The following is a 14,198-nucleotide window of genomic DNA, read 5'->3' as shown; positions in this document are numbered from 1 at the left end:
TACCCTCACATGGTGGCCACCATGTTTTTTACTGGTTACTATAGGAAGACATGTAAATATTGTGACACACTTGAGGTTTATAGTAACTCTTCTTCAAAGGTCATGACCTTGTGTGTGTTTGAGTACTCATTAACCAGGTTTATTATTACAAAGGTCTAGACATTTTCCACGGTATTTATTAAGGGTATGCAGTCCAGTTTTAACGACGTTATTTGATTACAAGGTTATGACATTGTTTATGGTGTTTATATACGGTTTCGAGTACTCATTAACGAAGTTTTGTAATTACAAAGGTCATGCCTTTTTCTAGGGTTTGTATTAAGGGTGTTTGATTCAGGGAATGACCGGGTTGGTGGCTGGCGCTGTAAGGTTGACATTGTTTGCAGTGTTAATTTAGGGTGTTTGAGTACTCATTAACGATGTATTATGATCTCTTTTAACTGTTAATTGTGGGGTGGGAGATGACAACCTTCACGTGGTCCACCCTGTTGTTAACTAATTGTCATCAAACAATAGAGCTTTATAACCATGTTTATGTAGCTCTATGCACCAAACCAATTTTTTAATGACAATGTCATGACATTTTCTTTGGTGTTTATTTAGAGAGTTTGAGTACTCATTAAGGTTGACATTGGTTGTAGTGTTAATTTAGTGTGTTTGAGTACTCATTTACGATGTATTAAGATCTTTTTTAACTGTTAATTGTGGGGTGGGAGATGACAACCTTCACGTGGTCCACCCTGTTGTTAACTAATTGTCATCAAACAATAGAGCTATATAAACAAAGCTCTATGCAGCAAAAACAAAATTTTAATTACAAGGTCATGTCATTAACGATGTAGATTTTAAGTGGGGTGGGAGGTGACAACCTTCACGTGGTCCATCCTGTTGTTAACTAATTGTCATCAAACATTAGAGCTATGAATATACAAGTTTAAAGCTCTATGCATGTACGCAAAAGAAACAAAACAAAGCGCCCGCCTAGCGCGTTAGCGCTGCTGGAATAGAACGCGCGTATGTCATGTAACCCTGACATCATAATCAATTCCATAAAAAAAATTACGAAATTGTAACATTTTGCCCATTTTTTTGACACCGAAAAAATATGTTTCCCACAGTAAAAATGTAAAAAGCTAACAACAGCAAAATTCTTCAAGATACTAAAAATATGCATTAAAATCTCTAACGTAATGGGAAACAGTCAGGGTCACGGCAAACGTGAAGGGTTCATCAAAAAGGAGTTATATTCATAACACACTTTGCGACGGTTTTTCTTTAAAATGTGCATACGGTTAAACAAATTTGACAACCCTTCATTTAGCAAAACATCTCAAGATAATCCTCCTTCATTTTAAGTGTTGTTCAAATATTTCCCACCAAGCGGAGCGTTTTACTGACGTGCTTATGAACACTTGGATTTTCTCATGAATTCTCAAAGGGTCTGGGAGCGCCTATTCTGATCACGATTTTGCAAAGAAACGCTGCGCGTCAGCTTCATTATCTCATAGTTGTGCACTGACTGAGCCAAAAGGGAATTAATGACTTGATGAACTTTTAAGAATGTTCATGATCAGTCCACGCATCAAACAGTTCATGACATGTTCATCACAGCAGTTCATGAACCAAGTTCATGAACTGATCCATTCCATTAATGGACAAGTTAAAAAAGTTTTGTGTGTTTTCATAAAAGTCAATTTATAAGCTTTCTTTGCAGTTAATGAACTCTAATGAATAATCATAACTCAACTGTGTATTAACTAAGAGATGTGTCCTGTAACCCTGCAGTGAACATGTGAATTAAACATGGCAGGAGATTTAAGTTTGTAGCAAGTAATGGTCTTTTGCCATTGTTCAACAGTGGCTGTCAATCTTTAGCTTCCATGGAATTGCAACAAAATGTTGTTAAACACACTTGCTTGGCAAACAAATTACTTCTCACAAACTGTTGTTTAAAATGTTCAATACATTTTCACACAAAAACGGTTTTTGGGATACATAACTTTGAGTGAGCAATGAATGCTCACCCACAATAGGACCTTGGTCAGACAATTTTCTCACAAGAAAAAGGTTTAAGTTCAAAACAATTTCAAAGTTGGAAGCACTTTCTATTATTATGACAGATTTCTGTTAAATGCATAGAGCTATATATATTGATGTGACTAGAGTGCTAACACCCCATTATACACGCAATAAAGTTTTGGAGCCGTGTGGGCGCATCAAATGTTCATGGACAAACGAATACAAAAAGCTTGATATTTTGTCCGGCAAGTGTACGGCTATTTGCATGATAGTGCATTTGTTATTTTCTATGTGTCATCGAACCAAAAGATGCAGCAAATTTAAACGCACAATCTGCTGATGAGCGTCCAAACTGCGAGCGTCATTTGCGTCATGTTTAAAAGGCATGTATACTATTTTAAGTTTTCGTAGCGCAGACAGATGTAATGGGCAGTTGTGTAGGAAAGTGCACACGGCGAATTAAAAAAAAAAAGCGTCAATGTGAATTAAAATCGTGTCATAGTCATGCAACACATCAAACATGTTTGTTCCCAGGGTGGCTTCAAAACACAGAGCAAGTTAGCGCTATATTAATGTAGATTATTATTATTATTATTATTCTATATGTATAGCTCTATGGTTAAACGCAACCTTAAAATTTGTTTTTTATGTGATTATTTGACATTAAAGGAACAAGTTGCCTTGGATCGGACGAGTTGGTCTATTAAAAGCGTTTGAAACCGTTTGTTATGAAATGCATATGGTTAGAAAGATGTTTTAAAAGTAGAATATACTGATCCACACAAGTATCACTCAAAATTGCACGGTTTTCCTTTTACGTCGCGAACTATCACGGTCGGCCATTTATGGGAGTCAAAATTTTGACTCCCATAAATGGCCGACCGTGTTTTTGGACGAGGTAAAAAGAAATCCACGCAATTTCGAGGCATATTTGTGTAGATCATTGTATTCTACTTTTACAATATCTTTCTAACCATATGCATTTTATAACAAACGGTTACAGAACGCTTTTCAAAGACCAACTCGACCGATCCAAGGCAACGTGTTCCTTTAATATGTGGAACTCAGTTTTGTAATTGCGATGGATTTTTTCAATAAACCTGTTTTATATTAAATTGAATTAATTTTGTCAACTTTAATTTGCATTGCATTGATTAAGGTTCTTCCTCTTTAATGCTTTATTATGGCCCTATGCTTTAGCATTGAGTAGGATTCTGGCCCTATGCTTTAGCATTGAGTAGGATTCTGGCCCATGCTTTAGCATTGAGTAGGATTCTGGCCCTATGCTTTAGCACTGTGTAGGATTCTGTCCCTATGCTTTAGCACTGTGTAGGATTCTGTCCCTATGCTTTAGCATTGAGTAGGATTCTGGCCCTATGCTTTAGCATTGAGTAGGATTCTGGCCCTATGCTTTAGCACTGTGTAGGATTCTGTCCCTATGCTTTAGCATTAAGTAGGATTCTGGCCCTATGCTTTAGCATTGAGTAGGATTCTGGCCCTATGCTTTAGCACTGTGTAGGATTCTGTCCCTATGCTTTAGCACTGTGTAGGATTCTGTCCCTATGCTTTAGCATTGAGTAGGATTCTGGCCCTATGCTTTAGCATTGAGTAGGATTCTGGCCCTATGCTTTAGCATTGAGTAGCATTCTGGCCCTATGCTTTAGCACTGTGTAGGATTCTGTCCCTATGCTTTAGCACTGTGTAAGATTCTGTCCCTACGCTTTAGCATTGAGTAGGATTCTGGCCCTATGCTTTAGCATTGAGTAAGGATGCTGGCCCTATGCTTTAGCACTGTGTAAGATTCTGTCCCTATGCTTTAGCATTGAGTAGGATTCTGGCCCTATGCTTTAGCATTGAGTAAGGATGCTGGCCCTATGCTTTAGCACTGTGTAGGATTCTGTCCCTATGCTTTAGCACTGTGTAGGATTCTGTCCCTATGCTTTAGCATTGAGTAGGATTCTGGCCCTATGCTTTAGCATTGAGTAGGATGCTGGCCCTATGCTTTAGCACTGTGTAGGATTATGTCCCTATGCTTTAGCATTGAGTAGGATTCTGGCCCTATGCTTTAGCATTGAGTAGGATGCTGGCCCTATGCTTTAGCACTGTGTAGGATTCTGTCCCTATGCTTTAGCACTGTGTAGGATTCTGTCCCCTATGCTTTAGCATTGAGTAGGATTCTGGCCCTATGCTTTAGCATTGAGTAGGATTCTGGCCCTATGCTTTAGCACTGTGTAGGATTCTTCCCCTATGCTTTAGCACTGTGTAGATTCTGTCCCTATGCTTTAGCATTGAGTAGCATTCTCGGACACTTTCGTCATAAAAACTCATGCTATTCTGCAAACACATTATAATGATCCATGATTAACAAGGCAGAGGGCGCCCTATCTAGCCCTCCGTTGGTGGTTTCAGCAATCATTGGTTTTGTACAGTACTATATGGAGTAGAGCAGAAAGCACAGAGGTCAATGAGTAGAGTAGAATCCTACTTCGCCTGTGTGGTAAAATTTTTGTTAAAATATCTTGCAGGGTATATCGATTGCGATTAATTTTTGCAGCGCGGTGTGTGAGATCGCCCGTGAGGAAGATGTTGTCCTGTCAATTGTGACACATCTTTTACAAATGGATTGTCATCTGCTGCAACGAACAACAAACAAGGTATGATTTATTTCCATGTCCATGTTAAGGTAAAACGGATACTTGTTGTATTTATTTGAATGATGTAGCGCTTGAAACGAACATGCAGGCGGCAGGTACCGATCGGATCGGTGACGACAAAAAATAACCAAGACGCCCCCTCCCTTTATTTAGAACTTTCTTTAGGTTGGCAAAAGCAAAGAATGTTAGATGAAATTGAAAGCTGTGGCTGTGCTGTGTACGTTGGATTTTCTTTGGATTGGCTCAGCTCATTCCCTTTTGTACAGCCTTTTCTCTCACCCTCTGTCAGTGTCAGCTCAGTGGCTACATGTTCATGAAGCTGCTCTTCATCTCACTGGCTCAGCTGCTGAACAGTGCTGTAATTTTTAAGGAAACAGGTGGCGTATGATAAAAGGGGCGGATCCTTTATTTGGCATTTTATTTTTAGGGGATGGTGTATGATGTGTATGACTGTAGTTCTTTATTTACCCCTAATTATTTTGTTTTTTGTTTGGATTTGGAAATAAAGTGAATTGAAAATCAATTGAATTGAATTGTACTACATGTAGTACTATGTAGTTGACTGGTGGATCTAGGGAAGACTGTAATTCACTTAAATGCAGTCTAGCTAGAACTTTCACTTATTTTCACAAAAATTGTATAATATTTTACTAAAAAAAAAGGCAATATAGATGCTAGCCCTATGATGTACATGTACGTAGCTCACTTTCGCTTTTTACCCGACTGAGTGATTGAAAACCTAACCCTACATGTTGAGAAGTTCTGAAGTTTGAAAAGTAAAAAAGAAAAATACTTGGCCCCTAGTGGAAAAGTGGCAGTCGGATTTTGCACTTTCAAGAGAATCACTGAAAGGTATATATGCAATTTTCACCCCCTTTCATGATACCTGGGTGGTTAGACTGCAGGACTTGCAATCACAAGGTTGTGAGTTTGAATCCCCCAGCTAACTGCTGATTTTCACAATGACTAGAATAAATATTGTCGTCTAGTTACTGAATCACAAATTTCTTGATTTGCGCAATTCATAATCATAGACATCAAACCAATGTTTGTATGAGAGAGACCGGCTGTTACCAGCTTGGTGTTTATATCACCTTGTGCGAGTTTTCCGTGTTCCCTTGATGGGAAGATCATCTAAACAAACAAACAAACTTAATGCCAAACATTTCCCAAGGTTTCATCAGGTTAACTCTTATAGCTGATCTAGCTCAATTTGTGGCCCTTCTCAATGGTTTCCAAGACTGCCAGAGTGTGCTCGGTGGCAGACGTTCATTTTCTTACAAGTACATCAGATCATTGGCACATACATGGACCATACTTGAATTTTGTTAACTTTCTTGCTAGGGTGAACCCCCGGCCCCTGGACTGAGTCCAGGTACATTGTAAATAGTCAGAACTCGGAACATTCATCTGGACACATAGAGACTGTAGACTCGTGACCCAATTTGCTGTTTTTGCTGTTAAAAAGAATTAACAATTCATTTTTCGATGCAACTGAAAGTTTGAGAACTTCAGCTACAGCCAATATAACTACATATACCAGTTTCGCCATGCTATAACTACCCTATTTACTTGACTTTAAGTTATGATTTTTTTTTTCACAACTTCTCTTATTATGTAGGCCACTTAAACCAATATACTTGTTTCTCATCTAGACTTTAAAAAAAAAAGGAATAAAGAGGTCCTTGGTTTTTAGTATTCCATTGTTTTAATTGTTTCCCAAAGGTGGCAGCTACATGTTGATCTTCCCCTAGTTTTGAACAAATTTATCTTTTCTGTCATACATATTTTGACAATTACAGTAAAATTACTTTTGAATTGTCAAAAGAAACGGATAACGATTGTTGACTTAAATTACGATACATCTGTAGGCCTAACAAAAAGGCAAACAAGATTAATAATTAAGCAGGCCACAACAAAGGAAGTCGGAGAATATCATTAGTTTTTTTAATGGCCAGTTTACCTCTGTGAATTAAAAAACTAAATTCATATTTTTTAAAAAGATCATTTTTAAATCCAATTTAATTTCTTTTTAAAAGAATTCCTTTTTTAAAATGTAAAACATAAAACTTTACACTGGCTTAACAAAGTTGTTGAAATTTTTGATCTCTAAATTTATTCAAACGTTCAAAGAGTACAAACAAAGACTAAGAGAGAGTGACGGAGTGTAGGGGTACATAAAGTGGATTCTTTCCCTTCCTTAGACATCTTTAGTTGAGCGAGAGGTTGTCTTCAGCTGACACCATCTCAGAAACCCGGTTTGAATCACATCTTTAAAGAGCGCGCCTTTTAAAGTTTCTTCCCACATGATCTGTGAATGTAATAGGGCCTACTGAATATTATTTGTTCAATTGCCCCATTTATATTCTTCCCTACAGTAGGTACAAAGTACATTGTACATGTACATATTGTTGGATGTAAATCGTAATCTGGGCCCAATTTCATGGCTCTGCTAATCGTAACCACAGAATCAACGCTAACGGCAAGGAATTCGGTGCTTAGCCCCCTACGTCAAGCGTTAGCTGATTTTTGCTTGTGCCTGTGCATACTCCTTGTTACTAGGCATTCTACGCTTACAAGGCTAGCGCAGAAATTTGGCGCTTGCACATAAGCGCAGAATGGTGGTCATAAGCGCAGAATTCGGCAGTAAGCACAGCCATGAAATTGGACCCCGTGGCCCTTGCCTTTGATGCCCTATGTTGTGATCTTGAAGTAAAGATACGTTTAATGTAGGGCCGTATAGGCAGGGGACACTATTGGTAATTGTCAAAGACTAGCCTTCACAGTTGGTGTATCTCAACATAAATGCATAAAATAACTAACCTGTGAAAATTTGAGCGCAATTGGCCATCAAAGTTGCAAGATAATAATAAAGAAGAAAACACCCTTGTCACACGAAGTTGTGTGCGTTTAGATGGTTGATTTCGAGACCTCAAGTTCTAAATCTGAGGTCTCGAAATCAAATTCGTGGAAAATTACTTCTTTCTCGAAAACTTTGGCACTTCAGAGGGAGCCGTTTCTCACAATGTTTTATACTATCAACCTCTCCCCATTACTCGTTACCAAGTAAGGTAGTTATTTTGAGTAATTACCAATAGTGTACACTGCATGCCTTTAATGACATGGTACTAACTGACAGATAAAATTTACACTGACATGGTAGTCAGCCTGTAGCACCAAAAATGCACACAGGACAAGACTACAATGAGCATACACAATGATTTATGTAGTTCTCTCATACAATCAATGAATGTAAAATATGGAAGGTGTTGTCAGTCACACTTCCGCAGAATAATAAATCCAATCTTGATCCTCTCACATGGTTGACCTTGCTTTACATGTACATGTAAAGTATGCCTTAGTGCTACATGTACATGTTTGATAAGTTTTTACACACATTGTACTTTCAAAGGGCATGCATACATACATGTAGGATATGTATGTATGCATGCCCTTTGAAAGTACAATGTGTGTAAAAACTTATCAAACATGCTAGTTCAGTACATGTTTGTATCAGCTTTCAGCTTGGCAATGATTGTTTGTCTTATGATGATGATCACTGGTTACCAAATTTTTAAACAGCTTTTCGTAAAACAAGCAAGAACCCAAATAATTGTTTTTATACTGTAATGTCAGTTACCATATTATTGCCCACTTGAGAGCCTGATACAGGCACAGTGAAAAATGTTCAAAACACAAAAAAATAAATGTTACAAATAAACTCTTCGGAGCCACTGTCATTGTCTCCATGCTGTTTTGTCTTTACACATCTCTTAGTGATGCCCCCTTATCAAATGTAAAAAATGTCTTGCCCTAGCCGGAACCATAGGGTAAGGACAGAACGAAATACCATAGGGTAAGGACAGAACGAAATACCATGTCTGATGCATAATACAGTCAATATAGTGCACAATTTAAGCCACTGTGCATTACCTATAAATGGCTTGATGTTTCCCATTAAGGGCGCTGCAATTTCAATATCCCATTACCCAGTTACAATCAGTGAGTCATCCACAACCTTGAAGTTGCAGCACTGGCTGCCGTGTGCACTCTAGCCACTCTAGACTGATAAATATTGATGATGGCAAGAGAAATCATCTTGAAACCATGTGTCCATATCATTAGGCCCTATTGATGATCTGTGCCCTGACATTTAATCAGATATTTTACCCTTTTTGGTATTTAAAGGATTTTTGGTACTTTTTGAAACACAAAATCCACATTTACTTTAAACTTACACAATTTGAAGATAATGATAGTAGAAAGCTTACCCTTAAATTTTACTAGCTAAGGTGCTATGACAGTTTTTGAGAAATGAGTAAAACAATGTCACGTTTTACAATACATGCTAAAATACTGGTCGAAGAAAATTATTATCGTGACTTGTTTTACTCAATTTATTAAAAACTGCAGCACCTCAGCAAGTAATATTTTCAGGGAAGCTTTCTATTGTCATCTTTTTCAAACTGTGTGAGTTTCATGTCGTGTCCTACAAAAAAGTATCCAGACCCTTTATTTAACCCTTTATTTTCAATGCTGAAAATTGCGTTTGGGTACAGGAAACTAAAGTTTGTGTGGATGAGATTTCAATTAAAGGCAGTGGACACTATTGGTAATTACTCACAATAATTATTATCATAAAACCTTTCTTGATTACGAGTAATGGGGAGAGGTTGCTAGTATAAAACATTGTAAGAAACGGCTCCCTCTGAAGTAATGTAGTTTTCAAGAAAGAAGTAATTTTCCACGAATTTGATTTCGAGACCTCAGATTTAGAATTTGAGGTCTCGAAATCAAGCATCTGAAATTTCGTGTGACATGGGTGTTTTTTCTTTCATTATTATCTCGCAACTTCGACGATCGATTGAGCTTAAATTTTCACAGGTTTGTTATTTAATGCATATATGTTGAGATACACCAACTCTGAAGACCAGTCTTTGACAATTACCATAAGTGTCCAGTGTCTTTAACTAAAATAAATTGTACATAACAGTGGTGATGTACATCTTTCTTTGACAGTGTATCACATGACTCAAGAAATGATGGTGTTTCTTGCAGTTATCACAATTTTATTTTCCTCAATGTATCATAGCACAGGTAAATCCTTTTGATGTAAAATAAAAAAACAAATTTAGTTTGGCTACATATACTGTACGTAGACTGCTTTAAATTTTTTGGGAAATTAACTAAGTACACACAGGATGTACACATCACTATACAATGTACAATCTTTTGAAAACAAAACAAAAACAAAAGCAGAATTTTAAATGAGGGGCAACTCTTTAAAAAAATTTCAACGACTGACATGTATACATGTACATGTATTGTGTACTAACATGACGGCCTACACCCATGGTAATAACTCATTGAAACGATCTAGTATATTAATCTTACAGTTGCTGAGGAGTTATTTTCGTGAAAATTCATTATTACCAAAGCATAAGTTGTTTAAATGAAATTCTTAATTTTGCACACTCTGCCAGCCATCAGTGCATTGAGGTGTATCACATTCATGCTGTGATCCAACCATGAGGTCATCCTTGTACAAAAAAAGTGCTTCTTACATGTCTTATACAAGTCAGCGTATACATGTATGTTCTAGTACTGTACGTATACAGCAGCAAGAAACACTGCACTGTATGGCCTTAAAGACACTGGACACTATTTGTAATTGTCAAAGACCAGTCTTCTCACTTAACGTATTTCAACATACATTAAATAACAAACCTATAAAAATTTGAGCTCAATCGGTCATCAAAGTTTGGAGATAATAATGAAAGAAAAAACACCCTTGTCACACGGATTTGTGCGCTTTCAGATGCTTGATTTCGAGACCTCAAATTCTAAATCTGAGGTCTTGATATCAAATTCGATGAAAATTACTTCTTTCTCGAAAACTACGTCACTTTAGAGGGAGCCATTTCTCACAATGTTTTAACTACCAACCTCTCCCCATTACTCGTTACCAAGAAAGGTTCTACTTATGCTAATTATTTTGAGTAATTCCCACCAATAGTGTCCACTGCCATTTACTTCAGTACTGGCCAGCAGGACAAGTTAGATTTTAATTACGGTTCATGCATACATGGTTCAGTACAAATAGTAAATTACACTGTACATTCATATGACCCTTGTGTTTCTTCCCCCTTATTTATTATTTTCACGAAGAATGTTGATCCAGTAAATATTTTGAGCCAAATTGTAGGCCATCGACTGAAATAGTTGTTACTGTTAACTTTGTATTTAAGGCTTTTGTTTTGGACTGCTTCAAAATGTAAATCCCCCTCCCTCCCCCCCCCCCCCAGAAAAAAAATAAGATTTCAAGAAATAAATACCGCCATAAGCCTAAAACAATTTTTTGAAATGTGCAGATCGCCTGCATCAGCGTTTTTGTTTGCAGAATGGTACAATGTATGTAAAGAAAAATGTCAACACTTTTACGTTGTTTTGTAATCCCATGATGGTGTAGGTATGACATGTAGTTCCTCAAGTTAGTAATACATCGCATCCGTGGATCCACTTGATAGGTCCTCTTGTGCTGTCTGTTTGCTCTCCTCTAGCCGTCTTATTTTCATCCTGGTGTAGTTCAGTTGCTCCAACAGTACAAGTCGCTGTAGTTGGGTCGTAGACAGGTTCATGGTTTCCTCAGTCTCACCGGGTAGGCCTAAACTCTTCCTTTTGGATCCACGAAGAGGTGTTGAGAATTGACTTTGGGGAGACGTCGAGGCTGATTTGGAACCGCATTGCCCACTTGAATTCCTTAAACCACCCTGCAAGATCAAATAATTAATGCCTTATGATTATAATAGATGTTGAATTTGCATCACAGGACTCGGGAAAGTACTGAGTACATGTATACATTGCTAGCACACATCGGTGTATGGGTGTTAAAAAAACAAAATTAGCATTATGATTAGTTTTGTTTTCTAAGCAATAGGCCGAATCTGAATTGGTGGCTACAGCTACGGCTTTTGATAAGGGTGTTGCTAAGGTCGTCCTATACCTTGACACATGGTGATGTGGTACATTGTAATCTAGCGGCAACCGCTGATTTTGACATGGCCTTACTCGTAGTACATGTACTTTAGAACGATGTATGTAGATCGAGTACGGTATTGAAAATTCAAAATTGCATTTAAAAAGTAGAAAACTTAACCATTTTGAGAATGGTTCAAAGATGCAGATGTGTTAGTTGTATACACGTATTTCATTTTTGAATATTTTGTCATAAAATTAAAATAGTGCTGAGTGCACTCAAAAAGTCTGTATAAAGTGATGCAAAGTCTGCTTTTGATCTTGTGGAACACAATTCTAAGGAATGCAAAATTATAGTATTTAAAAAAAGGAGTATCAAAACTTGTCAAGGATAACAAAATTAATATATACCTCAATGCGGGCATCAGCAGAAGCACAACTGGAGGAACAAAATCCCGCTGAATCTGCAGAAGCCATCTTGTGTGTGGTGGTACATGTAGGTGTTTTTTGCCCTTTCAATGCGTAGAAGAGATCTTTCTCCCAGGAACGCAGGTTAATCGTTTGATTACCGGTTTTGGCTGCCTCCATTTTCTTCTTGACTTGTACTTTCATGTTGGCAACTTTCTTCAATATTTGTTTGTCATCCATGTTTTTCCCGGTGGTTTTTGCAATTATTGCTTTGGCGTCCTGGAGAGCGTTCCATTTCATTTCCTTGATACTCGGTAGTTGAGATTTGTTTAGGAGAACAGGGTGTTTTAAGATGAGTGTGACAAAAACTGCATTCAATTGATCACTTTTTACAACAGTATGCTCTTCACTCTGTGCAGCCATTTTGGAAACTGGGGGAAAAGCAAACCTGCTTCTATTATAAAGCTTCACTTAAGCATGCCTCATCGCACATGAATAGTCTTTTGTTGAGAACCTTCAAGCAATTGCTGGGCTAGCTTGAGGAAAAGCAATTAGTCAAAGCAAAAGGTCAGGACTATCTATAGATTGTAAGGAACTGCTTTTGCTTCAGCTTCTGCTTGATTAACATTGCTATACTCTGTGCCAGTCACTGTTGTTATCAGCAGTTGCTATTTTTTATGAATTTGACCACAGGCTTAATGGCCACTTATTTGTTGGATACAGGCTTTGTACTGTAGGTTTGCCCACTGTAACCTCCATGCTGTAACTGTACATAGGAGCACTTTTAAAAGCTTTCATATTGATTTGGTGACAATGTACAACCCTAGCTCAATGATGTAACCCTTTTTGACAAGCATTTCACATAGAATATGAAGCTTAGGCCAAGTAAAAGAAAAAAAATGTTTACCGTCTGGGTTTTTTCCATAAAGAGGAGGATGAGGGGGCTTTTTTTGTTTAATAGGCTTATGTTTTTCTTTTTCAAAGGTAGACAGGAAGCATTTTAATTCAAACAACTGGCCACCAATTCATTAGTTTTAAGTCACCGCTCACTTTATGTATAATACGAACTTGTTATTAAAGGCAGTGCACTGCAGTGGACACTATTGGTAATTGTCAAAGACTAGCCTTCGTAGTTGGTGTATCTCAACATAATGCATAAAATAACAAACCTGTGAAAATTTGTGAGCTCAATCGGTTACCAAACTTGCGAGATAATAATGAAAGAAAAAACACCCTTGTCACACGAAGTTGTGTGCGTTTAGATGGTTGATTTTGAAATCAAATTAGTTGAAAATTACTTCTTTCTCAAAAACTATGTTACTTCAGAGGGAGCCGTTTCTCACAATGTTTTACACCATCAACCTCTCCCCATTACTCGTATTAAAGAGACTTAATGCTTATACAATTATTTTGAGTTATTACCAACAGTGTCCACTGCCTTTACCTTTAAGGCCTATGGACCCTTTCGGTACGCAAAAAAAAAAAAAAAATCACAGATTTACAAATAATGTACAGGGTTTACAGAAGGTAATGGTGAAAGACTTCTCTTGAAATATCAGTCCATGAAATGCTTTACTTTTTGAGAAAATGGTAAAACAATATAAATTCTTGTTAGCAAGAATTCTGGATTTGTTTTAAACACATGTCATGAGACGGCAAAAGGCGCGAAAACAGTGGGTTTTCCCGTTTTTTTCTCCTGACTCCGATGTCCGATTGAGCCTAAATTTCCACAATATTGTTATTATATTAAAAAAGTTGTGATACACGAAGTGTAGGACTCGGACAATACTGTTTACCGAAAGTGTATAATGGATCTAAAGATAAATTATACCACAGAAAATTTGTCTGATCAAAAATAAAAAGTTCATAAAAAGGATGCGGCCTCAAAAAAGGATGAGGGAGGGGACTAGCTACTGGTCCTTTTTTTTATTTGGCGTTAAATGGGTTTAAGAGCTTGTTATTGGATTTTTAGGTCGTCAAATCTGACAATGGGAGTTGGGAGCATTTTATGTAATGTGTACTTTAACCAATTTATTTTGTGTGTGTGGGTTTCCTTTAAGTTAATAATTGCTTGTTGTTCATCATTTTCCAATTGAATGCGTGGGCCGAAAATTGTGTCCAAATTTTTTATAGGTTTGTTAT

At 37.3% G+C, this 14,198-nt stretch overlaps 2 protein-coding genes across 2 annotated transcripts in view; one reads left to right on the top strand and one right to left on the bottom strand.

Annotated features, from left to right (window-relative positions):
- Positions 1-4,498: 4,498 nt before the first annotated feature.
- Positions 4,499-14,198, top strand: part of LOC139938296 (cytospin-A-like) — a 29,941-nt gene continuing 20,241 nt past the window's right edge. The window contains exon 1 of the mRNA XM_071933712.1: positions 4,499-4,673. The gene's annotated coding sequence lies outside the window, so the exon portion shown is untranslated. The remainder of the gene's footprint in view (positions 4,674-14,198) is intronic.
- On the bottom strand, positions 10,978-12,599 carry LOC139938880 (uncharacterized). The gene is made up of 2 exons (XM_071934529.1): positions 12,060-12,599; positions 10,978-11,443 (listed from the first exon to the last, which is right to left on the bottom strand). The coding sequence occupies exons 1-2, from the start codon at positions 12,477-12,479 to the stop codon at positions 11,165-11,167; spliced, it is 699 nt and encodes a 232-aa protein (XP_071790630.1). The 5' UTR covers positions 12,480-12,599; the 3' UTR covers positions 10,978-11,164.

The sequence above is a fragment of the Asterias amurensis genome, chromosome 6 (genome assembly GCF_032118995.1).
Source record: "Asterias amurensis chromosome 6, ASM3211899v1".
NCBI classification, from domain to species: domain Eukaryota; kingdom Metazoa; phylum Echinodermata; class Asteroidea; order Forcipulatida; family Asteriidae; genus Asterias; species Asterias amurensis.
This window is presented reverse-complemented; position numbering and strand designations above follow the sequence as displayed.